Source organism: Ochotona princeps, chromosome 14, assembly GCF_030435755.1.
Source record: "Ochotona princeps isolate mOchPri1 chromosome 14, mOchPri1.hap1, whole genome shotgun sequence".
NCBI lineage: Eukaryota > Metazoa > Chordata > Mammalia > Lagomorpha > Ochotonidae > Ochotona > Ochotona princeps.
In genome coordinates this window covers 8,687,953-8,714,834 of record NC_080845.1, presented here as the reverse complement: position 1 = coordinate 8,714,834, position 26,882 = coordinate 8,687,953, and the positions used below count along the sequence as shown (strand labels likewise).

Genomic DNA, 26,882 nt, shown 5'->3' with positions numbered 1-26,882 from the left:
CTATAGTTTTTTAAAATCATAAAACAGAGTAGACCATTTTTTTGGGAATTAATCAGAAGCACTGCTTTAGACACCTAAGAGTAGTACAGTTGACCCTGGCATTAGTTAGGTGTATACTGTATCAGACATATGTACTTGTTGATATTATTTCTACCTTTCTGCTCCCTGGACTGTGAGCTTGTACAGTTTTTGAGTTATGTAATATGTAACTTAATAACACATGAGTTGATTAAGGCTTAAGATGAATATGATGACCATAGCAACAGTGGCCAGAGTCTTCAAATGCTAATATGAATATATTGTAAGTTGCTTATAATTCCTGTAATTTCTTTGTATCCTATTTTTTGGACAGACTCTTAGATCCTCAGACAAACACTGAAATAGCCAACTACCCCATCTACAAGATCCTCTTCTGCGTCCGCGGGCATGATGGAACTCCTGAGAGTGACTGTTTTGCTTTCACAGAAAGTCATTATAATGCAGAACTCTTCAGAATACATGTCTTCCGGTGTGAAATACAAGAAGCTGTAAGTCTCTGAGAGCCAGCTCATAAAGTGCATGTGCAGCAAACCCCTCACTGTGGCAGCCGGTGAAAGAGTGCTGTGAACCAGTTGGCCGCTTCTCGGTTGTATAGACATCATGGTTCCAACAGTGACACATTTGCAGGCCATTCTCTTATTTTTATGTAAGCTTGTTAGGACTATTTTTGTTGTAAAAAAGATGTCCAGATTGTTTCTAGCCATTTATTAAATTATTTTTCAGTTGGATTTCCTATATGTATAATCATTTCTTTTTCTAAAACTCCTTCTCTTATTTTAGTGTTTTTTATTGCAAAGGCCTAGTAAGAGAATTTTCCCAAACAAATGTGAAAAGAAAAGCTGATTACACCCAAAAAATAGATACGCTTTCCCCCGTAATACAGTGTTTTATGTCTTATGCCACACTGACGTGTCTGGTTGTAGGTCAGCCGCATACTTTACAGTTTTGCTACTGCCTTCCGCCGTTCGGCTAAGCAGACTCCCCTTTCCGCTGCTGCGCCGCAGACTCCTGAGAGCGACATCTTTACCTTCTCTGTGTCTTTAGAGATCAAAGAAGATGATGGTAAAGGTTATTTTAGGTAAGACATCTGATTTTACTCATTTGCTTAAGTGTATATTAGCATGCAATACTATCTGAGGCCATAACCAGTATTTTAACAGCTAGACTTATTGACTGCCCGGTAATTTTTTAATGTATGTGATAATGGACGTAAAGTGAGCAAGTTTACAGAGGCAAAATTGAAAAGACTTTAAGAGCAGTAAATAAAATTATGTAGGGGACATATTTACCTTTTTTGGGTCAAACTTAGTATCTAGCTGATAGTTGATAAAAAGTATGGCCTGACATGGGCATTTAGTATAACAGTTACGTCATTATTTACTTTAGTAACTTTGCTATCCTGTGCTCAAGTGTCTGCATTCAAAGTCTGCCTCCATTTCTTTTTTTAAAAAATATTTATTCACTTTGAAAGTCTGAGTTAGAGAGAGATGATCCGTCAGTGGTGTGACTCCCTAGATGACCACTACAATCAGCATTGGGCCACACCAAAACCAAGAGTTTCATCTGAATCTCCCATGTAGTTATTGTGCCCAAATGCTTGGGCCATCCTCTGTCCTTTTCCCAGACCATTAGCAGGGAGGCAAACTGGAAATGGAGCAACCAGTGCGCAAACTGGTGCCCATAGAGGATGCTGGCATTGTAGGCAGCACTGTTACCCACTGCAGTATACCACTGGCCCCCCACCTTCATTTCTTGAAACAGCTTTCTGCTGAAGTTTACACGGGGAGACGGCAGGTGATGGTCTCAAGTACTTGGATCCCTGGTCTTTCGATGGAGAAACGTTGGTTAAATTTCCCATCCCTGTCTGTGGGACGGCCTAGCCCAGCTGTTCTGGACATTTGGAAAGTAAACAAGTGAATGGAAGATCTTCTGGGTATCTCTTTCCTTACCTTTCCAATGAAATAAAAATAAGAATTTTTTTTTTAAAAGATTTATTCATGTCCATTGGCAAGCCGGATATACAGAGAGGACGAGAGACAGAGAGAAAGATCTTCCATCCGATGATTCACTCCCCAAGTGAATCGCAACGGCCGGTGCTGCGCTGATCCGAAGCCGGGAACCTGGAACCTCTTCCAGGTCTCCCACTCGGGTGCAGGGTCCCAAGGCTTTGGGCCGTCCTTAACTGCTTTCCCAGGCCACAAGCAGGGAGCTGGATGGGAAGTGGAGCTGCCGGGATTAGAACCGGCGCCCATATGGGATCATATGGTACATTCAAGGCGAGGACTTTAGCTGCTAGGCCACAGCGCCGGGCCCAAAATAATTTTTTAAAAGGAAGAAATGAAACTGAATTTACATGGGCTAGATTTGTTACTGTGTTTTGCTCTTCTGTTATGTATGGTTGTTCACCTTGTTTTAATCTATGGGTCATAAGACTTTTTAAATCATTTTACCATTTTAGCTAATTTGAACACTCTGGAAGAGAAGAAATAAGGCTTGTGTCTGCTGGGTAGCGTTCTGTAGCCAGAGCTACAAATATCTAGTTTTTTTTTTTTTTTTTTTTAAAGATTTATTTATTTTATTACAAAGTCAGATATACAGAGAGGAGGAAAGACAGAGAGGAAGATTTTCCGTCCGATGATTCACTCCCCAAGTGAGCCACAACGGTCGGTGCGCCGATCCAATGCCGGGAACCAGGAACCTCTTCCGGGTCTCCCACATGGGTGCAGTGTCCCAATGCATTGTGCCGTCCTCAACTGCCCTCCCAGGCCACAAGCAGGGAGCTGGATGGGAAGCGGAGCTGCCAGGATTAGAACCGGTGCCCATATGGGATCCTGGGGCGTTCAAGGCGAGGACTTAAGCCGCTAGGCCACGCCACTGGGCCCTAGGTTTTGTTTTTATGTAAAATAATTTTTTGAGTAGTGAGAAGAGTTCTGAAATAAAAATCAAAATGTAGATTTATTATTAGTGTTAGCACTTTGACTTTTTCCCAAGTTTGTTTACATATCCTATCAGTAAATTCATTACACAATAAGGTGACTGGACTCTAAAATCATCTTTTTTTTTACTTTAAAAATTATGGTTGGCAAAATGCCTGATTTTTTGGTCTTCGTGCAGCCAGTTTCTTGGGATCATAACCATTAGATTAGGTATAGAACTCTTTCCTCTATGACCGCCTCATAGAACAAGTAAAATGAAACTATGTCAAAACATAAATGATGTCCACTTTTGTCTTAAAGTGGACAGTAACTAGTTCAATTTGTTGGAAAAACTGGTGTTTGCTGTCTTAAGACTTTGGAATTGTTTCGCCCTCTGGTGGCCAATTTAGTTTCCGTGCCACTTCAGCTTCGATGTGAGAACTGAAGTATGCAGGCTCTAAGCCTTCTTGTTAGATCTAGTTCTCAAAACAATTATTTTTTTCCTATGGTATATGTTCCTTCTGTGGAAAGTAGTTTTTTAACCCATACTTCTTGTTGTAGTATTTTTTTCCTTTTTAAAAAACAAAGTGTTCAGGCCCAGCGCTGTGGTCTAGTGGCTATAAAGTCCTCACCTTGAACATGCCGGGATCCCATATAAGCGCCAGTTCTAATCCTGGCTACCCTGCTTCGCATCCAGCTCTCTGCTTGTTGCCTGGGAAAGCAGTTAAGGACGGGCCAAAGCCTTGGGACCCTGTACCTGCGTAGGAGACCTGGAAGAGCTTTTGACTCCTGGCTTCAGATTGACTCAGTTCCGGCTGTTGCAATCACTTGGGGAGTGAATCATTGGACAGAAGATCTTCCTCTATGTTTCTCCTCCTTTTTGTATCTCTGAATTTGCAATTTAAAAAAAAGCATAGTGGTCAGGACTAGTGTTGTGGTATAGATGGTTCAGTTGTCGCCTTAGATGCTAGCAGCCGTTAGCGGCATGGCACATCGGGTCCTGGCTGTTCAGGTTTCCATCCCAGCTTCTTACTAATGTGGCTAGGAAACCAACAGAAGAGGCCAGAGTGCCTGGGATAAGTGGGAGACCTGAGCGGCGTTTTGGGCTTTTGGCTTCTGCGCAGACCAACTCTAGAACTTGAGGCCTTGAAGGAGTGAACCAGCAGATCCAGCAGGTAGAATATCTCCCTTCATGTCTCTTTTTCTCCTTGGTCTCTCCTGCCCTTCCGTTTTTCCCCCTCCTCTTGTCTCTTCTCTGTTAAGTATAATGTTAGATTTGTATGACATACTCACTAGTCAAGAGATCTATGTACAAACATAATGTAATTAACCACATTAAAAGATTGAATGTAGTTTTATTATACCATTAATAGCAGTGGGAAGACTTTAGCCCTTCATGTTCCTGAAAAGTATAATTTTTACAGAATTATAATTAAAAACCTATTTTTAAATTTAGGTCTTAGGAAGATGCTGTATCTATGCCTTCCAGAAGCACTTCTTTTTTCTTTTTAAGATTTATTTTGCTTGTTTGGAAGGTAATGATAGAGATTGTCCGTCCTCTGGTTAACTCACCAAAAGCTTCAGCAGGCTGCAGGCTGAGTTGAGTCAGTCTGGAGCCAGGAGCCTGCAAAGTGCGTGTGGGTCTCCCGCTCGGGTGGACAGGAGCCTGCAAAGTGCGTGTGGGTCTCCCGCTCGGGTGGACAGGAGCCTGCAAAGTGCGTGTGGGTCTCCCGCTCGGGTGGACAGGAGCCTGCAAAGTGCGTGTGGGTCTCCCGCTCGGGTGGCCAGGAGCCTATGAAGTGCGTGTGGGTCTCCCACTCGGGTGGACAGGAGCCTGCAAAGTGCGTGTGGGTCTCCCGCTCGGGTGGCCAGGAGCCTATGAAGTGCGTGTGGGTCTCCCACTCGGGTGGTCAGGAGCCTGCAAAGTGCATGTGGGTCTCCCGCTCGGGTGGCCAGGAGCCTACGAAGTGCGTGTAGGTCTCCCACTCGGGTGGCCAGGAGCCTATGAAGTGTGTGTGGGTCTCCCACTCGGGTGGCCAGGCTCAGGTGCTTGTCATCTGCCACTGCCTTTCAAGTACCTTATCACAGAAGTGAAGCAGCTGGGACTCTAACCAACATTTGTATGCAGTTTGCATGTTGCAGGTGACAGCTTAACTGCCATGTTGCAGTGCTTGAATCAAGCATTTTTATCTTAAGTTATCCCCCAGATAATTTCATGATACAGTATAATTAATATGCTGCTTTTAGAGGTAGATAAACCCAGAAAAATTTAGCGTGGACCTGTTTCTTAGTTTACAATAGAAATTACGTGTTCAATTCTGTGCTTGGAGTCATTCTGTTATGTAATTCTAGTACCATAATATGATCTGGACTCATATTATGTGAGATGATTCTCAGTGATTACACCCTGCTTTCTGTTAATGCGTCCCTTCAGATTTGGGGCTGCAGAGAGTTTTGTAAACCCATTTAAGTTGCAGAGAGGTGAGAGGAAACATCATTACATATACATCATTATACTTCAACACATGCAGAACACATGGAACTATGCATCTGTTGCCAGTTTAAATTGAGACCCATTCATCTCTTATAGGGCGAAAATTGTAAGACACCACAAATATTTAACAGTTGGTGTATATATGTTTTGTTTTAACCTGATGATTACTCACAGACTCCTTTGAAAAGCTTCTTTGATTTTCAGTCTATTATAAATTACCCACAAGTTTTTTGTTCTGTTAGTGCCATTGTGCTTCAAACTAACAGTATTTTTTCACACCGTTTTTTTATTCTGGCCTTTGTGTGACCATCTAGTCTCCACTAATGGTGTCACTACCATTATGTAAAAAAGCTGTGTATACTTGAGATCCCAGTAAAACTGACACACAGAAGAGCCCAGTACAATTGTGATTTGTGTATTGCCACAGACATGTGCTCAGCCTTTAAGAAGGAAGGAACTAGAGAGAATGGTGTGTAGGAGAGTGTCACTAATATTTCTTGTAATATTTCAGTTGGTAATCAGATTACCTACCACTGCTTAAGCGGTACCTGTTAGGGTGTAGTTTATCATTGGCCATATCTTTTACAATGTATGTGATGGATTACCCACAGTGATAATGATACCATTTTAAGAAAGTATCTTTTTTTTTTCTCTAACATTTGAAAACCAGGCAAAGGAAAGAGTCAGATTTGTGGTCTTTGTTTTTTTAAAAATGGCCTTAGTGTGTGACAAGCAAATGTTTTACAAAGTTAATGAATCATGTTGGTCTACAGCGCTGTTCCCAAGGACAAGGACAGACAATGTTTTAAACTGCGCCAAGGAATTGATAAGAAGATTGTCATCTATGTGCAACAAACAACCAATAAAGAACTTGCCATTGAAAGGTAAGCATTACCTTTTTTTTTTTTTTTAAAGATTTTATTGTTATTGGAAAGCCTGATATACAGAGAGGAGGAGAGACAGAGAAGATGATCTTCCATCCGATGATTCACTCCCCAAGTGAGCTGCAACGGGCCGGTATGCGCCAATCCGATGCCGGGACCAGGAACCTCTTCCGGGTCTCCCACACGGGTGCATTGTCCCAAAGCTTTGGGCCGTCTTCGACTACTTTCCCAGGCCACAAGCAGGGAGCTGGATGGGAAGTGGAGCTGCCAGGATTAGAACCGGCGCCCATATGGGATCCCGGGGCTTTCAAGGCGAGGACTTTAGCTGCTAGGCCATGCCGCCAGGCCCAAGCATTACCTTTTATTTAGCTTAAATGTAAATGTTGCTTTTTGTTAAGTGGAATAGGCTAGTTCGGTTATGTCGTGAAATGTAAACAGAATTTTGCTTATTTCATAGAAAAAATAAGGATTATAATTTTGGCCAAAATTAACTCCTTGATAATTTTAGTAAGTGTTCGTTTTCTATCAGTAAGACTTATTTTTTAATATGACCTAATGTGCCATTTTTCTGTGTGTTATCTTTTTTTTTTTCCCCAAAAAAATTTATGTCAGTTTTTATTTTGCAGGTGTTTTGGTCTTCTCCTTAGCCCAGGAAAAGATGTGCGAAATAGTGACATGCACTTGTTAGATTTGGTAAGTTTTCCTTTTACTGGAGGTTGTATACTACTGCTACAGTGAAGGGTGTTTCATTTTATCTCAGCTAAGATTAAAACATACTTACGAAGGTGTAGTTGGAAGCTGTGAAACCATTTACTAAGGTGAAATTTCCTTATTCCTGACTTGATATTTACAATGCTGCTTTGATCAAGTATCTCAACCTTGGATGCTTGACTCTGTGGTGATGTAATAATTCTTGTTTCCACATTGAGTAGGTTTTGTATAGTAACTCTTTGTAGAGTATTACGTGTTTAGCAGAAAATAGGAGGCATTAGGATTATTGCTATTATATATGGAACTCCTTACATATATATGTACTTAAGGTTCATTTATTTATTTGAAAGGCAGATGTCAAAGGATAAGAGAGAGAGAGAGCAAGCTTCCTCTGCTGGTTCACTCCCCAAATGCACACAAAGCGAGGACTGGCCAGAGCAGTCTGAATCTCCCACAGGATGTCAGAGACCCAAGTCCTTAGGCCATCAGCCGCTGAGTTGCAGTCCAGTAGCATGAAGCTGGATCAGAAGTGTGGAGTAGCCAGGACTTGAAATGGCACTCCTATATGGTATGTGGGCGTCCGAAGTTGTGGTTTAACCCAGTGCACCACAACACTGCCCTGGACATATTTATTTTTCATTAAACACAAATCTTAATTATTCATTTGATAAAAAAATTCAGCATAAAATTTAGGTAGTGAATTTCAAGTGTTGGTGTAATGTGACAGTATGGTCAAGCATTTACTTTGTATATAACTTTGCAGGAACATTTATATAAATGATTGGCTTGCTTTTGTTCTTAATTGTAATTGTTCATATGCATTCCTAATTTTAAAAGCAAAAATATATATTTTGTATTTTAATTTTTTTTCAATTCCTGTTGCTGACCAAATGATACAAACTGTTTTTTACTGACTTTGGTATTAAGATTTATTTTTATTCTTTTCATCAGGAATCTATGGGCAAAAGTTCTGATGGAAAGTCCTATGTTATTACTGGGAGCTGGAATCCAAAATCCCCACATTTTCAAGCTATAAATGAAGAAACGCCTAAAGGTGATACAGGTTGCTGAGATGAACAGAAATTTTATTGTTACTCATTTATGTTTTAATAATTTTTTAATTAAGATTCTCCCCTTCCTATTCCCTCCCCTCCCCATGGTCTAAAAGTAGAGTGACAGAGTGTGAGGGGCAGAGGAAAGAGGACTTCCCAGTGGCCACGACAGCTAGGACTGGGCCAGGCTGAAGCCAGGAGTCAGGAACTGCATCAAGGCGTCCCATGTGTGCAGCAGGGTCCTAGGTGCTTGAACCACCCTTTGCTGCTTTCTCGAGAGCATTAGCGGAAATCTGGGTTAGAAACAGATCAGATAAGACTCAAACTGACACTCCATTATGATATGGGATTCTGATGTGGCAGGTAATACCGGAATGCCAGCTCCTAAACGGAAATGTGGTCACAAGGAAATCCAAACCTGAAGACCACCTGCTTGACTTACATCTGGTGTTTTCCTAAACATGATGATAATGAAGAATTTTGCCAGTCCTTAAGTTGATTATGGAATTTGCCATATAAACAAAATACCATTCTGTTTATTTGCGTTTTTTCTGTCTTGATTTTTCCTTTCTCTTTCTGCTGATGTATGTATGTATTTATTTACTTACGTACTTCTAAATTTTTTTAGAGCTAGTCCATGCACATAGGATTAAAAATTCGAAAGGATTTATAGGAAAAGTCAGTCTACCATATTTCCCCAGGTCCTTCTTGATGAGACTTAGTGTAACAAGATTTCTTGTGTAGCTTTACAGATACGCTATATGTAAACTTTTTTCAAGGCATTTTATATTTTTGAATGATGTATAATCTGCAGAATATTTGGTTTTTGCTTGAATGCCTGTATTAAACGTGTTTTCCCTTGTTACTTACGACACTGAAGAGAACTAGATAAGGTACAGCCCATTGAAAAGTACAGCGTACTGTTTTTGATCAAGTTTAAAAGTTGAGAATTCCCACTGCTTCTGAGGGAGCCTTGAAAAACACATACGGGACTCCAACAAAGCAGTTTGACAGTACATTTATTAGTCTTTAAAGTTTGTACTGTTGCCACTTACTACTTCTGGTGTCTACGTAAGAATTTTGAAAAGAAGAAAGTTTTTTAAACATACTAATTTTTCTGCTTATTTTTGAATTGATTGATTTAGCCTATAATATCTTAAAATGATAATAGAAGTCATTACTTTTATGTTAATTGTATGAGCAAATATATTTCCACATTTTTTATTTGCTTCTTCCTCCTCTCTCTAGATAAAGTGCTATTTATGACCACAGCTGTTGATTTGGTAATTACAGAAGTACAGGAGCCGGTTCGATTTCTCTTAGAGACAAAAGTTCGCGTTTGCTCACCCAATGAGAGATTATTCTGGCCCTTCAGCAAGCGTAGTACTACTGAAAACTTCTTCCTGAAACTAAAGCAGGTATTACACTTTTCTATAAATACAAATGGGGGAATAAGAAAGGAGAAACCATTTCTGAGACTTGACTTATCACTAAATTTTCAACTAAATCTTTAAATTTTGCATATGTGTATTTCAATCCATTAACAATCATGTATTTCAATGTATTAGAATTATCTTTCTGTATTTACCCACTTGTTTATAACTTTTATTATGCTTTTTAAAATATTCAAGTTCCTGTTGAATCTTTCTTTAGAACTTCTTTTAGGAGTCCTTTAAGGCAGATCTGCTAAAGACATATTCTGTTATTGTATTTTTCTGAAAATACCTTCATTTTGCTTCCTTCGCAGATGTACCATTTTACATTGACTGGAATTTATTGAAGTTCTTTAAACATGCCAGAAACTTTTGTCTCCATTCTTTGTTGTTATGTAGTATATCATTTTTCTATGCCTGCTTTTCTGATTACTTCATATTTATTTGAGAGGTAGAGAGAAAAAGAGAGAGAAATAATTTTTCCTCTGGTTCACTCATCAGATCCCTCCGACACAGTGAGGGCTCAGCTAACCTGAAACTGGGAGTCTGGAACACAGTTTAGATCTTCCATGCGGTGGCAGGGCCCCATGTATTTTAGCTATCCCCATTAGTAGAAACCCGGAGTTAGATGCAGGATCAAGACTTGAATCCAGCTACCCCAATGTAGGATGTGGGTGTCTTAATTTAGTCCAAATGCTGACCCAGATTATTTCTTTAACCTTTGGTTTTCTTTATCTTTCATGCTTCTGTGTGTTTTTTCCTTTTATCCTTTTGAGGTTTTTGACTCTCAAATTTATGTTTACTTTTGATCAGATTTTGCGGAAATTGGATCATTTTGTCAGTTTTCTTTCCTATCTCTCCTTTCTCTACCCCCTCCTTAAGAAAAAAAAGTAACAAAAAATAGAGATTTATTTATTCGAAAGTCAGAAGAAGAGACTGCTTCACTACCTAAAATGCAGCAGCCAGCATAGAGCTTGAATAAACCCAAGGGCAGGAGCTTCATCCAGATCACCCAGTGCGTGCAGTGCCGAAGGATTGTCATCTTCCAGTGCTTCACCAACACATTAGGGAGTCGAATAGTAGAGCAGCTGGGACTTGAACTGTCTCCTGGATGGATCCTGGCCTTGTAGGCAGCAGCTCCATTCGCTGCATAACAGTGCTGGCTCTAGTTACGCGTGTTTTTGACATTTGTTCGTGTTCCGTAGGTCTCTGAGGCCCCAATTTTCTTTAAAAATATGTTTTCTTTAGATGAAATTTTTTTTAAATTTAATTTTCCATGATGCAATTATTTAGGCTCAGGGATTTCCCCTTCCACCCTCCGTACTTCCCCTCACCCCACTGTCTTGCCCTTCAGCCAATCACTAGACCATCATTCTGTTGTATAAGTGTATCTGTCCTTTTGGGATTGACTTATTTTACTGAACTTAATTGTCTCTAGTTGGTACCATTTATTGCAAATGGTAGAATTTCATTCTTCCATAGAGTAGATGTACCATAGTTTCTTTATCCATTCCTCTTTTGATGGGCATCTGGGTTGTTTCCATATCTTCACTATTGTAGGTTGTGCTGCTTTACATATAGGATTGCAAGTCACTGTCTCCTATGCAGATTTCATTTCCTTTGGATATATTCCCCCAGTAGGATAGCTAGGTCATGTGGTAGACCAATTTTCAGTTGCCTGAGCACTCTGCAGACTGACTTCCCTTGTGGTTGTACTAGCCTGCAGTCCCACCGGCAGTGAAGTAGAGCACCTTTCTCCCCATATCCACACCAGCAGGTGGTGTTAGAGTTCTGAATGTAGGCCAGTCTCCTTGGAGTTAGGTGGAACATCATTGTGGTTTTTATTTATATTTCCCTGATAGCTAGGGTAGCTGAGCATTTTTTCATATGTCTATTTGAATTTATTCTTTCATAAATATCTCTTCATTTCCTTCATCCATTTCCTCATAGGGTTGTTTGTTTTGCTGTGGTCAAGATTCTGAAGCTCTTTTGTAAATCCTGGATATTAGTCCCCTGTCTGTTGTGATGTGTGCAAAGATTTTCTCCCATTCTGTTGGTTGCTTCACTTTGTTCATCATTTCTTTTGCTGGACAGAAGCTTCTTAGTTTGATGTAGTCATATTTGTTTATTTTGTCCTTGACTATCTGTTATTTTTGTCTCTTTCTAAGAAGTCTTTGTAAATCCCATTTCTTGGAGAGTGCTTCCTATATTTTCCTGTAATGATTGGATGGTTTCTGGGTGCAGATTTAGGTCCTTGATCCATTGAGACCTGATTTTTGTGTAAGGTGACAGGTGAGGGGTCTTGCTTCTTACCTCTGCAGAGTGTTATCCATTTGTCCCAACAACATTTGTTAGAGACCAGATTTTTCTCCTGAATTATTTTCGTAACTTGTCAAGGATAAGTTGGCTGTGCAGGTGTGGGCTTGCTTCTGGGGTTTTTGTTATGTTCCGCTCATCTTTTCTGGTTCCAGCAGTGCCTGGGACTAGGGAGACACCAGCTGCATTTTTCACTTGGACCACAGGGTTGTCAGTGGTGCCAATTGCACAGCTTTTTTTTCTTTCTTCTTCTTGCTGGAACCTACTGGCAATTAGGTCTGGGGACAAAGTGGACTTACCTGCAGTCACCCAAGTCAGTATTGTTTTCGCAGTTGGACCAGTAGACTATGTTGACCCGAAAGTGAGTTCTCCCCAACTTAGCACATGGGCAGCCCACTGTGGTCCTTCCCATTCTTTAGCCGAGCTGAGCCGACCTGGAGCCAGGAGCTTCTTCTGAGTCTCCCACGTGTGGGCAGGGTCCCAAGGCTTTGGGCCGTCCTCAACTGCCTTCCCATGCCACAAGTAGGAAGCTGGGTGGAAAGCAGGGCCACTGGGATTAGAATTGATGTCCGTATGGGATCCTGGTGCATGCAAGGTGAGGACTTATGCTGCACCAGGCCACCGCCTTCAGCTACTCTCCTGATCCAGCTCCCTGATAATGCCCTGGGACAAGCAGCGTAAGATAGCCCCTGCCACCCGTTAGGAGATTAAGACGAAGCTCCTAACTTTGTCCTTGATTGGGGACCCTGGTCACGGTGACCATGCAGGCAGTGAATCAGTCACGTTTCCCCCTCTCAATGTCTATAAATGTACCTTTAAATAAATGAAAACAAATCTTCAAAAGAATTGTTTTTTTTTGTTTCTAGAGCATACATGCAGCATTTTTAAAGTTTGTTGTCTCCTGAGATTTCCTGTTTGTTCTTTTATGGGCATATTTTCTTTGACATCCTATGAGTACCATCATAAATAGCTACTTTAGAAATCCTTAACTGGATTTTTATGTATGATGAATCATATTTTCCTATCTCTTTGTCTGTCTTATAGTTTTGGATCGCATCCCAAACATTTGGTGTATCATAGAGACTTTGAATTTTGTGAGGATCTTTGTGAAAAGTATTTGTTTCTTCACACTGACAATTATTGGTTAAAATCAGACATACATTCTGTCTTTCCTCTGGTGTCCAGCTGTTGCAATACCTATTCTGTTCCTTTAGCCATTCTTGCACCCTAGTTGCCCTGCCTCATTCTGTACTGTTTTTTACATTCTGTTGCAGCTTAAATCCATATAAGACCAGTGAGCTAAATTGCTGATCTGAGTCCTCATCTTACACCACTCATCAACAGCACTTCATAAATACCCTACCCTGCCCCCCGTCACTGAATTTTAAACCATTTCAGATTTAACATGTCTGAAAGTCTACATCATTCCCAATGCCAAAATGCTTTCCCTTACCTGATCTTACTATCTCCATTCACAGACATGTTCTACTAATTTCCCAGGGTAAGAATTTTATTTATTTATTTGTCATACTCCATATCAATCTGATAGTAAATCTGTTTACTTTTTCTTTTTTAGATTTTGTATTGGAAATACAGAGGTTGTTCTTCTGTCTGCTAGTTCATTCCCAGAGAGCCACAATAGTTGGGGCAAAGCTAGGCTGAGATCTGGAGCCTGGAACTACATCCAGTTCGGCTACGTAGGTGCAGAGGTCCAAACGCTTGCACTGTGTTTCACTGCTTTCTCCAGCACATTAGCAGTGAGCAGTGTGCAAGCGGTGTAGCTTAAGATTGGAACTGGTGCTCAAGCTCTGGTTCCAGTTAAGTCATCTAGAGCATGATTGCTTCTTACCACTAGATTATATTATGATTCCTCTAGAACAATATTCCTCACCTAGATTTTTGCAGTAGCCTTTTATCCATCATCGTGTCAGGTAATAGGATATCCTGCTGGACAAGCCCCGAGCCTTAGCTTTTGCATGCAGTAGCCTTTTAACTCTCATTGTTTGTGCAATCCTTGTTATGATCTCATGTCATTGTAACAATAACTTTAGATCACTTTATTTATTTTTTGCTTTCAGATCCCTGTAATTCTGTTTTCCTCAGTAAAAATCCTAAGTCTTATAGTAGCTTACAGAACCTGTCTTCTCTGGGACTTACTACTTCATAAGTAATTTCCTTCTTGCTCTCTTCTTGGTTGCTTACTGTTATCTATCCACACTCGTAAGGGACTTACGAGTGTGGAATACTGGAATACTCCTGCCCAGATCCCACTTGTAATACTGAACGTCTCATCTCATCCAACTGGTCACCCACTTCTTTGTTTATCAGCAATTCATCCTAATTGCGCTATTTAATATTGTTATTAAATATTATTATATATGTAATTGGTTGTTACAGCATTAAATATTATTAAGGGATTGGCACTGCTAATTCCTTGCATGCTTAAATGATATGTAATGTTTTTAGCCAGGATTTCATCTTTTGATAATATGTTACATCCCGTGTAATACATTTTTAAAATTTTATTTGTTTTTTATATTATAATCCCCTGGTAAGGCAGGAGTGCAGGTCTTTTTTTTTTTTAAGTTTTAGTATTGTTTACATAGTTATGAGGGATGTGTGTCCACATGGGACTCTGATTAGGGTTGGGGTATTCAGGTACTAAGAAAGGTGGGTGGGACAGATGTTTTAGTCTTTTTGTTTCTCCTGTGTGCACAGGGGAGGAGGAGAGAGGGCTGCTCCTTGCCTTCAGACTACACCAGCACCTGGAGAGATGGGAGATGGTCCTTTGATGACATCTGTGTGGGAAGGAGTGTTCTGATGGTGTTACTTGAGTGGTTTCGATAGCCCTGAGCTATTGTCAGTTTCCTTGTTCCAGGGTTGAGATATCTCCCTAAGGTCTGCTAGTTAACAAAGTTCTCTTTAGTGCATCCACAAAGTTTGGCCGCGAAAATTGTTTAATCTCTTGTGCTTTGTATCCTCTGAGTAGGCAGTTGATGTCCCCTGATGGCCTAGATGAACTGTCCATCATTTCCCCTTTGTGCATCTGGACATGCTGTCCACTGCACAGGCATCAGGAACTGAGAAGGCACAACCCTGATACATACACTCCAAGGCTGTACTACACATCCTGTGATTCTCCCTGTGGCCAGGGTCTGAGTCCAACCATCCAGTCTGGGAGTCTCCCAAGAAACCTTGCCTGGAGTGACCTCAGACTTGACTCTTTACGTGGGCCAGTCAGTGCAGGGTAAGGTGTGGCCCGGTTTTTTTAGTTGGCAGGAGTAGAGAATTAATGTATAGTCATCATGTAGAATTTAGATTTAGAGTCAGCCAGCATGATCGACTCTTTCCCTGAAGAGTTTTATGACTTTGAGCAAGTTTCTTCAACTTTAAGTCTCAATTTGGCAGCAGTAAGAAGCTCTCGGTCCTGGTGTTATTGTGACACTAAATAGGAAACTATGGCATGCTTGAAATAGGTGCCAAATACAAAGTAAACTCTGTTACTAAGGGAGCTGTGGAACCTCAACCAAAGAGCACTGGTTGGTGAAACAAGAACATGGGTAGAGGTTCCGCCTCAGAAGCAGGGTGCTTCAGAAAAATTTAAGAATACAAATTAGTCTTCACATATTTTTACAGCAAAGGATTACAAATAGAAATTAATTGTGTTTTTTCTATGAAGCACATGCTCTGAGTTGTCAGTTTCACCCTCTTTTTTTGGTCAGCATAAATCAGATTCTCCTAATCCTGCATTTCCCTTTAGATTCCGAACTGGAGTATTACTTTTATGATTGAATTGAGAAAATTAATCTCTTCATGGAAATAGTTATTTTAATTCTATGCAAGATTCTTAAATAGTGTAATACGGTTTATTTTTCTAGCACTTAATTTTTATCAGCTAAGTTTTACTTGAACAGGGTAAATTAGTGAAGAGTGCAAGTGATACAGGTCATTTAAACTAAACCACTTTGTTCAGATGTCAGATAAAACTCTAAACTGAATTGTTAGTGGTTACTTACTAAAAGCAGGAAATGTGTTTGTGCAAGCGGGAAGAAAAGTAGGAAATCTCTGATTGTAATCTCTGAATTTTTCTCCATTTTTGGGTAAGTGTATGTGTGGTTTGAGCAGAAGGTTTAGGAGTGAGAAAGGAGAACTAGAAGAACTAGGGCACTTAAAACATTATTAAATTCATCCCTTGTAATTTAGCAAAATTTAACTGTTATTAAAATAATTATGCATTAAAAAGTAGTAATAGGTACCTCTAGTTAAAATGCTGTTGTGATCATTACACCATTAGCCACTTTTCCCCTCCCGTCGTCTTTGTTTTCTAAAATGAGGATAAGTAGTTTTCTTATGGATTAGGAAACTGAGATCCTAACACGCAAAATAATGGTTTTTATTGGATGGTATTTGAGCAAGACATGTATCTGAGTCTCCTATCCTTCTTTGCCAAGGCACTTTCCATAGAAACATGGCTACTTTGGCTTTTGTTTCTAAAGAATATTTTTAGGATTTACTTAAATTAATTAAGCCTAATTTAACAGTTTCTTTTCAGTATTCGTTAGACCACAGGAGAGCCAATGGTAGAGAGCAAGCTTTAAGAATAAACAGCATGTAGTGTTTCTAGTGTTGGTTGTCAGCGTGGGAAAATGGCTATTGAAATGTATTTTTTTTAAGTAAGCACTTAAAATTGATTCTTTTTCCTTGCACTAAAATTATGTGGTGACTCAGTGATTTTATTTTAGCTTGGAATCCTTCCCATCTGTGGGACTGTTAAGTTAATACGGCATCGTATTAGAGAAGAAACTTTAGAAATTAGTAGGGAAAAATGATCCTTTCCTTGGATTTAAATTTTTGTGTAACACTGTCTAAAGACTAGATTTTCTAGTAGTGACTTGAAGTGAACAGAAGACCAACAAAGAATTGTTGGAACTGTGTTTCTAATGGAATTTTTATTGCTAAAGGAAATATGAAGGACTTAGAATGCTAATAAAATATTATAAATGAAGATGATATCAAAATTATGGCCAAAGTTATACAGACAAGTAATTGATATAATCATAATTGATTAATATACAGCAACGTTGTATATTATTCTCATTTACTTGGTGTGTATATTTATACGCGTGGAAGGACTAAACTATCCCTCTCAGTAGAATATCAAAATACTTTCTGCATCAGAGCACCAGGTTCACATTAGTGTGTTTCACTGTTTATGCTTTACTGATTTATTTATTCACGTGAAAGCAGAGTTAAAGAAGGGGAGAGACAGAGAGAGAGAGAGAGAGAGAGAGAGAGAGAGAATCTTCCATTTTCTTTTTCACTTACCAAAACCTGGAGCAGCTGGTGCTGAACCAAGCTGAAGTCAGGTCTTGGGAACTCAGTTCAGGTCTCCCTTGTGGGTAGCAGGACCAACTGCTTGAGACATCACCTGCTGTGTTTATGAGAATATTTATTAGCAACAAGCTGATACTGGAATAAGAGGCAGGACTCAGCCCCAAACACTAGGATATAGCATGTACATGTCCCACATACAAGCACCCCTCCCATGTTCCCTTGTTTCTGATGGGTACTGTAATCATTCGTGTAAGGTGGTGATAGTTGGCTCTTTCTTTGTAAAAATAAGGTTTCTCTTTGCATTGAACAAATGTTTAAGGTGGGGACCTGTATGCTGGCTCAATTGGCTAAATCCTAACCTTGTAAGCACTGGGATCCCACATGGGTGCGGGCTGCTTATCCATTTGTGACCCAGCTGCTCCACTTCCAATCCAGCTCCCTGTAAGTGGCCCGGGAAAGCAGCAGAGGCTGGCCCAAAGCCTTGGGCCTGTGCTTGCACGTGGGAAACCCAGAAAAAACTCCTGGCTCCTGGCTTTGGATGAACACTGCAGCCATTTGGGGAGTGAATCAGCAGATGGAAGATATTTCTCTGTATCTCCCCTTCTCTCTGTAAATCTGATCTAACTTCCCAACAAAAATAAATAAATCTTTAAAAAAAAAGTCTTTAGGTGATACTTGTGCAACTTCCATATAAGTTCTCATTTATCTCTGGAGGAGACATACATAAATATAATGTTTCTTTTATCTCTACTGAACAATTATCACATATTGGTCTCTTAATGTTCCATTTGAGATATAACAGCAAAGCAGCTGTGATGTCTTTCTTTCACAATTTCTCAGGTAGTAGGTGTATTTTTACTGGAGATTCTAGTATCCTAGCATTTAACTTATTTTCTTTATTAATAACTTTCACTTTTTCACTCAAAGGAAGCACTTTGTGGCTTCTCTTTGAATTGCTAGTATCAGCACTCTAGTGCTGTGAAACAATTAAATGAGTGAAGAAAGTATTGCACAAATTCTGCAGTCCTGTGGGTGATGGATATAGTGACTGACAGCTAGTGAGGGACTTGCAGACACAGCACGTGGAGTTTGGATACTCTGAGCAAAGGGAGAAGATTGACAGCAAGTTATTGCCGAGCTGGGTGGTGGGAGAGCATTCATTCAGAAGGGCATATGCTTTAAAACTTACAACTAATTTATTTCTGGGATTTTTTCTTTATTACTTTTGGATTATGATTGATGGTAGGTAACTAAAGTTACGTAAAGGGAAACTGAAGACAGGGAAAAATGACAGATTCTATTTCTGAAAGCTTTCATTGATTATTATTGGAATCACTTGAGTTCATTCCTATATTTTTGCAATACTGGCTTAACAGAGTTTGCGTTTGGAAATTTTGCCACTTCTCTTTTGGTAAAGATACTAAGAAATTCCTACGTATTTCCAACTCCCTTTTAAAATAGTGATTCATGTGTTTTGTTCATTACTTTTTAAGACATCATTCCACATTAGTACAGAGATTCACTCATTCTTGCCGAGCATGTCCAACATGGTCTTTGCATAGAATCGGTGCTTTGTTGAGGGACAAGTGGTACTTTCATTCATTTGCTCTTCCAGATACTACTGTGTGGTGGAGCTCTGCGCATATGTGGTTTTGATTGTATGAAAGTGTGTTTCCTGTTACTGGAGTCAGAGACACAGAAAATGAATACAAATAAAAACAAATTTAAATCCTGTTCCTCTGAGAGTCTGATTTTTTAAAGCTAAAAATCATAACTTTACAAATTTAAACTTTATCAAAGATGTTAATTCATTTTATTATTTAATGAAGGAACTATAAAGAATATAAATATTTAAGGAAATGGGTTTTTTATCATTTATTTTTCTCAAAATACAATAGAAGGAGACTGCTGGGTTATAAATAGAACCAGTTATTGTCCTTTAGGTAACCTGTGGGTTATCTTTTCTGTTGGACAGAAATGATTTGCATATCTCCTGAACCCAGATCTACAGGTTAATATGTAACTTCACAGAGTCTTGGGTCCTTTACTAATAGTAAGTAACTAAGGAAAATCTGGCATATTATTGTAGAAAATTAAATAATCCTTAGATGGTCATATTAAACCACATTGTCACAGTGAGCCTGTGAGTTCACCATTTGTCCTGAAAGTTGGATACTTGCTTTGTAAAGTTTTATTTTAATAGACGCACTCACTTACTACTTTTGGACTACATTGGCAAAAGCGAGTAGTTGTGACAGAGTGTGTTAACCCGCATCGCCTAAAATATTTACTCTTGAGCCTTTTCCAGAAAAGTTAATGGACTCTTACATCAAACAGTGCTACTGAAAGGTCATGTTTGGCCTTTCTGCCATGATTGTCAAATATAAACATATATGTGTGTATATATATATTTTTTTTCAAAATGAGCTAGGGAACATGACAGTGCCAAAATTTGCCATTATATCTCAATGAATGAGCCTCTTATTTGCCCCTCTTGTTCTTGGTGTTCCTGCCTTAATGTGTTTCCCTTTGGTACAGCTACCTTTCTGGTTTTCTCTGGACCTTTTCCTTCTGATTTCTCTTTGTGCTCTATATTTACTCTGCTTTTTTCCCCCATTCTTTTTAAACTGGTTGTCATATGAAATGTTAATGTACTTTAGTTTTTATTTTACTGGTAAGGTTTCATATTCCTTGCTCTTAGTTTTTAGTTTAGGCCAGTTTAAGGCATCATGGGTTTGCATCAAAATGAACCAGCATTACGACGTAACTGGACTTACCAAATTTTGTAGTTTTTATTAATATTTTCTATGCTATTTACCTTTCTTCTTCCACATTGCAGCCCTACCTTCTGCCCTAATTTGTGTCTTTCAGTTGAAGAAAAAGTACCCAACAATGTTTTTGTTGTTTTTTAAATTAATTTTATTTGAACAAGAGCACACATTCTCATTTGCTGATATACTCTCTACTTGTCCAAAGCTGGGAGCCAGGAGCTCCATGTGAGCAGGACACCAGAACCAGGAGTGCAGCCTGGACTCAAATCCAGGCATGTCCGGGGAGATGGGCGTCCAAGTTGTGGTTTAACTGCTAGGTCCAATTTCTGCCATTGCCTATACACTTTTTTTTTCATAAACATTTTTATGTGCAAGGCAGATTTTTACAGAAAGGGGAGACGGAAAGATTTTCTATCTGCTGGTTGACTCCCCAAATGACCGAAATGCCTAGTGTGAAGCAGAACTGAGCCAATCCAAAGCCAGGAGCTTGGAACATCTTTTCAGGTCTCCCACATGGATGCCAGGGCCCAAGGACCCGAGTCTTGCTCCCCTGGCTTCCAGGGCACAAGCAGGGAGCTAGATTGAAAATAGAGTAATTGGGACACAAGTTGTTGCCCAAATGGGATGCCTGTGCCACAGGCAGAGGATGTAACCTGCATGCCACTGCACTGTACCCCCTACATGATTTTAAAGGGGAGGGAAACACAGGAGTAAGACATTTTAGTTCTAAGCTTTCTGTTTTAGAAACACTTCATAGTTATGTGAATGAAATCATAATGACACTTGAAGCATACTGGTAATTGAATATTGGATGGTGCTGTTTGAGGACAAGTAAAATTTCAAAACTGGAGTCCTACTCAGCAAAGCTCTGTTTTTCTAAATATTTTTAAAGCCAGACGTGTTGTTGTCTCTTTAGAAAAGGTTGCATTTAGTCTAGAAACTCAAATAGTATTTATTCTCATATTTGTATATCATAAACAGTGCTTTATGAAAAGCAGTTTTACTGTATACTGTTATTTTTTCATTCTCAAGATAAAGCAGAAGGAGAGAAAGAGTAACACTGACACTTTATATGAAGTTGTGTGTTTGGAAAGTGAATCTGAGAGAGAGAGGAGGAAAACTACAGCCAGTCCTTCCGTTCGCCTGCCGCAGTCTGGATCCCAGAGTTCAATGATTCCTTCTCCTCCAGAAGATGACGAAGAGGAAGGTAAATGCTGGGGAGAATGTAATTTCTGTTGTGTAATGGAGGACAGTGAAGTCTCAAGATGTGATCAGGGGATTGATCCTGGGATGTGGCATTTGAAATATGCTCAGTATTTCTGAGAGGTTGCTGTGCGCAAGGAATTGTGAGGCAATAAAAAATGAAAACACTAACAAGGTTAATAATTAATGTGTTTTTTTGTTGTTGTTGTTTTTAAGTAAGTCAATTTAGTGCCTGCCTGGAGTGTTAGAACATTGTTAGTGCAATTTTATTAGATGTCAGCTGTTTCATTTCCAGGGGCTTCAGTGTCTGATTCCGAAACCAGATTTAGGTGAGAATACTTAGGAAAATTCACAGGTATAAAAGAAGAGTTCATTTTGGTGCAAATTTTGAAATCCATTCATACAAGGGGTTTTTAAAAAACTCATGGATCTGTGAAACATTATGTGTAAATCTCATAATTTCTGCCAAAATAAATTTTTAGTCCTATTTTAAGAAAAGGCTAATTAACTTGAAAAGTTACAGGGAGAGAGGGGGAGAGATCTCACGTGCTGGATAACTTCCCACATGGCCACGAAGATTGGGACTGGGGCAGACGAGATTCAGGAGCTTCCTCCAGGAGGCCCCATATGGATCATGTTCCATCTTCCACCGCTTTTCCATGGCCATTTGCATTGAGCCAGATTGAAAATGGAGCGGCCAGGACTTGAACCAGTGCTCATATTGTGTGCCAGTGTTGGAGGTGCACCTTTACCATAGTGCCAGACCCTTAAACATATTTTTTAAATGAATTTTCTGGAGAATCCTTATATATTAAAAATACACACTTACAGGTTATTGGATTTTCATGCCAATAAAGGATCAAGAAGTTCTTTTTTATCATAGCTATGCTTATTATTAATTATTGAATTAATTTGTCTCTTTGTCTTAGAAGTCCTAAATAGAAGTAAGGATTCAAGAAAAGGAGGAAAATTGAATGGTCTAGAATTTTCTAATTTTTAGTTTCATACCAGGACTTTAATTTTTATTGAAAAGGGTGATTCTGATATAAGGGCATGTTATGCTTGCATCTCATGAAGTGAATAGTAACTAGTCTGGAAATGCATGGAAAAAAATTCATTTTTGTTTGGGTGGTGTGATGGGATATAAGGAAGAGTAGTTTCTGAACTGAGATTTTATAGTATAAGAGAAATACTAGTGATCAAGGGGCTGACCTGGGATTTCCTGGAGTAGAAATTGCACTAACAGAGGCATAAAGGTGGCAGGAAAGATTGATTTGGTTAGAAGTAGTATGGCTCCATGGTGAGTGCTGACATTTTGATTCCTGTTGATTCCTGTAACTCCCTCAGTCCTCATGATTAATCAAGTTAGAATCATTTATTCAAGTGATATGTCAACATTAGTTACTAGATATTTAGTATGTGATGGACAGATGCTTTGTTTATCTCACAAAATCTTCACAGTCCGAAACACAATAGTATATATTATTACCATCATGAAGAATTGGAATCTTTGAAATGTGTATTTTCCCAAGGTGCTGGAGCTGAAAATTGATTGACTATGATTTCACAGTCTAAGCTGTTGTGTGACACCATCTATTCCATTTAGTTCTCATAAAGAATTTTTAAAGTGCAAAGAAAGTGACTGTATTGTTTCTGAAGTCAGTTGCAGTTTTACGTCATACGTTAGGTCTAGGAAAGGTAGACTTACTAATGTATAACTGGTAGTCTTGAAACTTGCAGTTCTTCCTGTAGGTTAACACTGGTTAAGATGACAGAACAAGTTTATATAACTTGTCTCCTTAAACATAGCAATAAAAACAAAAGAACCAAAAATTAAACTCTCGCATGAAACCAGAAAATGTTCAAATTTCTGCACTTTAGATTTTGAGAAACATCTAGTGGTTACAAAGAAATTGAAATCCTAGTGCAAGAGAGTATCATGGCTGTCATCCAGCTAGAAAGAAATAAGAACTGATGGAAACTGGTAGATTGCTAAAATCAGGAAGCCCTAGCACCTAAACCCTCTATAGAAAGTGTCTGCTTTTGCCTCATGTCGTTTCGCTAGTGTGTACCACAGTGCCTTCTGTGTGGTAGCACTCAAGAAACCATGGTCTGATGTGTGACCCAATCTGCGATGAAGAGCTGATGACAGGAGAAGTTGAGTTAAATGAAATTCTGCAGCCTTACTGTCCTTTAATGCTACCTCAGTTTGCAAACCAGGGGAAGCAGAAATGATTCTCCAAAGAGGCTCTTCATCCCTGTGACTTTTGTTAGGAAAGGAGAGGTGTTGAGAGCCAATTCTGAAGCCAAGATTGCCTACTTTCTCCCACCCCTGAGCCATACCTTAGGCAGATGGGGTTCTAAACATAGATCTCAGAGTATTATCCAGATTTGTTGAAGTCATCCAAAACAGTGAAAGAGAATTTTGGAAGCTTTATCTTCCTACTCCTTTTGAAGAACTTGTCATCCTTTGTAAATTTTAGCACATTTTTTATAACCATCTTCCCACAAAGCATTGTATGTAATATATTCTTTGTCTTATCCGCACACAGGTTTCTTATCTTTAGCCTATCTTCATTCTTGTTAGACCATCAGAATTGTTGATGATGTTCAAGACTTACTAATGTAAAGAAGTTTTAGCAGTAGCTATCAAGGAACTACTCAAATTTCAAAAATAAGAGCTGTCAGGTAATTACTGTGTCCACTAGAGATGCAAATTCATGTCATCATCAGAGGGATAAGGATCCAGACCCATTTAGAGTCTAAAAATAAATAAAACCCCGGAAAAACACTGGTAGTGACATGAAACAAATGCTTTTTTAACTAATGGAAAAGTAAATTGTTAAAACCATTTTGGAAGATACCTTGTGAGAAAATTTCAATATCTTGTCAAGTGCATTGATTTCATGCTGGCAATCTGCTTCTGGGCGTGTACCCAATGCAGGCAGCGAGAGATACTCAACCTGAGGCCCTAGGTAGCAGGAAGACCTGAAAACTCCTCAAAGTGCCCAATGAAAGAGAATCAGATAGATTTCATAATTTGCATTTCCCCAGACACCACTTCACTTTTCACTTCCTTTCATGTCTCTTCCAGTATCACTTTGCCCCCTATATTCATCTCTTAAAAGTTGTAAATTCTTAATTGAATTTTTAGTTCCTAATTACTTGGAATTTGAAATTATTGGTTTTAGTCCACTGAAATAATTTTGTGCTGTTATAAATTTAGATATGCCATCATGGGAAAATTATAAAATCATACAAACATAAAAGAGTAGAGAAAAATATCAGTAACGGGCCCGGTGCGGTGGCCTAGCGGCTAAAGTCCTCGCCTTGAATGCACCAGGATCCCATATGGGCACCAGTTCTAATCCTGGCAGCTCCAGTTTCCATCCAGCTCCCTGCTTGTGGCCTGGGAAAGCAGTCAAAGATGGCCCAAAGCCTTGGGATCCTGCTCCCGTACAGGAGACCTGGAAGAGGTTCCTGGCTCCTGGCTTGGGATCAGCATAGCTCCAGCCATTGTGGTCACTTGGGGAGTGAATCATCGGATGGAAGATCCTCTCTGTCTCTCTTTATCTCTTTGTATCTGACTTTGCAATAAAAATAAATAAATCTTAAGAAAAATATCAGTAAGAATTCTATCATGTAGTTCATTCTAGTCCCCTTTTTGTTTTATAACATGTATTATTTCACAGAAAGATCTAGCTTTACATATTTCATCTGATATTTTGCCATTTCATTATTTAAAAACCAGTGTCCACATGTGCTTACCTTATGTGTGTTTCACAATTATTTTTACTCTTCCATTGTTGGATGGTTGGGTGGTTTGAAATTTTTTTTACTTTGATAAATAAAGATGGTTAAATATTTTCATAAGTAAAGCTGTTAACTTGGGAAAAGAACACACATATTTCGAGTTTTATGATTCTATGTCTAAATGACTCTTCTGCTATTGATATAATTTGAACTTTATGAAAAGTGGAAGGGAATTAAAGAAGTTATAACAATGATTTTACTTAGGGCATATTTCTGGTTTTACAAGTGATTTTACCTTTGTTGCATTTACATATAAGAAAGGAAAAAGAAATTCTGACCTCTGGTTCCCAGTAGAGGCTTCCAGATTTGACTGTTTCCATTCCTTGTAACAGTGTAGCCATGTTTGTTATCCTTTTCTGTGTGTTTCATTTCTTAAAGATAACGATGAACCTCTCTTGAGTGGATCTGGTGATGTGTCCAAAGAGTGTGCAGAAAAAATTCTTGAAACATGGGGAGAACTGCTGTCCAAGTGGTAAGTTCTACTGGAATATTTTTCCTTTTATTCTACAATTCTCATTTTTGGGAAGGGAATCCTCCCTAACTATAATATTCAGTTTTGGAACCAGTCATAGGGATCTGTTATAAGGTTTGACTTTTAGCATCTCTGTAATTTTAGAGGTTTAGAAGAGTAATAACAGCAATGTGAAATCAGTTTTCAGATTATAATATTAGAAATCTAATAAATTCTCATTCCTGTAGGAAATTTTTTTTTTTAAAGATTTATTCATTTTATTACAGCCAGATATACACAGAGGAGGAGAGACAGAGAGGAAGATCTTCCATCCGATGATTCACTCCCCAAGAGAGCCGCAACGGGCCGGTGCTTTACCGATCCGATGCCGGGAACCAGGAACCTCTTCCAGGTCTCCCACACGGGTGCAGTGTCCCAATGCATTGGGCCATCCTCAACTGCTTTCCCAGGCCACAAGCAGAGAGCTGAATGGGAAGTGGAGCTGCCGGGATTAGAACCGGCGCCCATATGGGATCCCGGGGCTTTCAAGGAGAGGACTTTAGGCCGCTAGGCCACGCCACCGGGCCCTAGAATTTTTTTTTTTAAAGGAAATATTTTTTATCTTGGGATTCCCAGGCAGGATAAGTAAGGAAGGAAGCGGGTCCTTTCCACCATTGGCTGGGTTAGAAGCCGTTGACTACTTAAGGTCATAATAGTTAAGATCGTCATGAGAATCTACTCACACAAAGTACAGGGTCATATTATAGACCTCAGGTAGGGTTGTTACTTGTAACTGTGGTAAATTCTTAGAATTACAGAATAGAATAAGTGTGTTACATATTGCCTGCCATGTCGCTTTGCCTTCTAACAAAAGTAAATTTGGGAGTTTCTCTTTGGTTTATGGGTAACTTGACCACAACCTTACGAAGCAATATCCTATGGGTTATCGTAAAAGAAAATGTTAGCTTTAGGTATATTGACACGTTAAGTGGTGACATGATTGTGAAACAGCCCCTCTTCCCTGGGTTGAATCCCAGTGTTTGCTGAGCAAAAGCTAAGCTTGCAAGTGACCCCAACACTCTGTAGCATTCCAGATGTTAGGGAGTTGTATGAACTCCCTGTGCGTCTGTTACTTTGGATTTGAAGTCTTTCATTCTGTTCCTAGTAAAGCCATCTCAGGATTTTAAAAAATTATTGCATTCCCTCAAGGGGAAGGACTACAAATAGATGTTATCTGCTCTGGCATTCTCATGGTGCTTTACACCTTGGGCAAAATGGTCTCTACATTGGAAAATATCAAGAATCTTACAGGAGGAAGAAGTAAACCTAAGTGTGCTTTGTTTTTACACATGTAGTTTTCATTATGAGCTCTGTGGAAGCCCCCTGTGGGACAGTTACCATGTATTATTTTTAATTTATTAAATAATTTTATTTTCGATGTTGCTTACATAGTTGACAAGAATGCA

The 26,882-nt window shown here is 39.3% G+C and overlaps 1 protein-coding gene across 4 annotated transcripts in view; it reads left to right on the top strand.

Moving 5' to 3' along the window:
* Positions 1-26,882, top strand: part of RABGAP1 (RAB GTPase activating protein 1) — a 176,038-nt gene that overhangs the window by 59,579 nt on the left and 89,577 nt on the right. For 3 of the 4 annotated variants that reach the window (XM_058672897.1, XM_058672899.1, XM_058672898.1), the window contains exons 5-12: positions 353-527; positions 963-1,117; positions 6,222-6,332; positions 6,959-7,025; positions 7,995-8,106; positions 9,344-9,513; positions 20,982-21,156; positions 25,344-25,437. In XM_058672897.1, coding sequence (XP_058528880.1) covers positions 353-527; positions 963-1,117; positions 6,222-6,332; positions 6,959-7,025; positions 7,995-8,106; positions 9,344-9,513; positions 20,982-21,156; positions 25,344-25,437 — 1,059 coding nt within the window. The remainder of the gene's footprint in view (positions 1-352; positions 528-962; positions 1,118-6,221; positions 6,333-6,958; positions 7,026-7,994; positions 8,107-9,343; positions 9,514-20,981; positions 21,157-25,343; positions 25,438-26,882) is intronic. The other variant, XM_058672900.1, reaches the window with a different exon arrangement.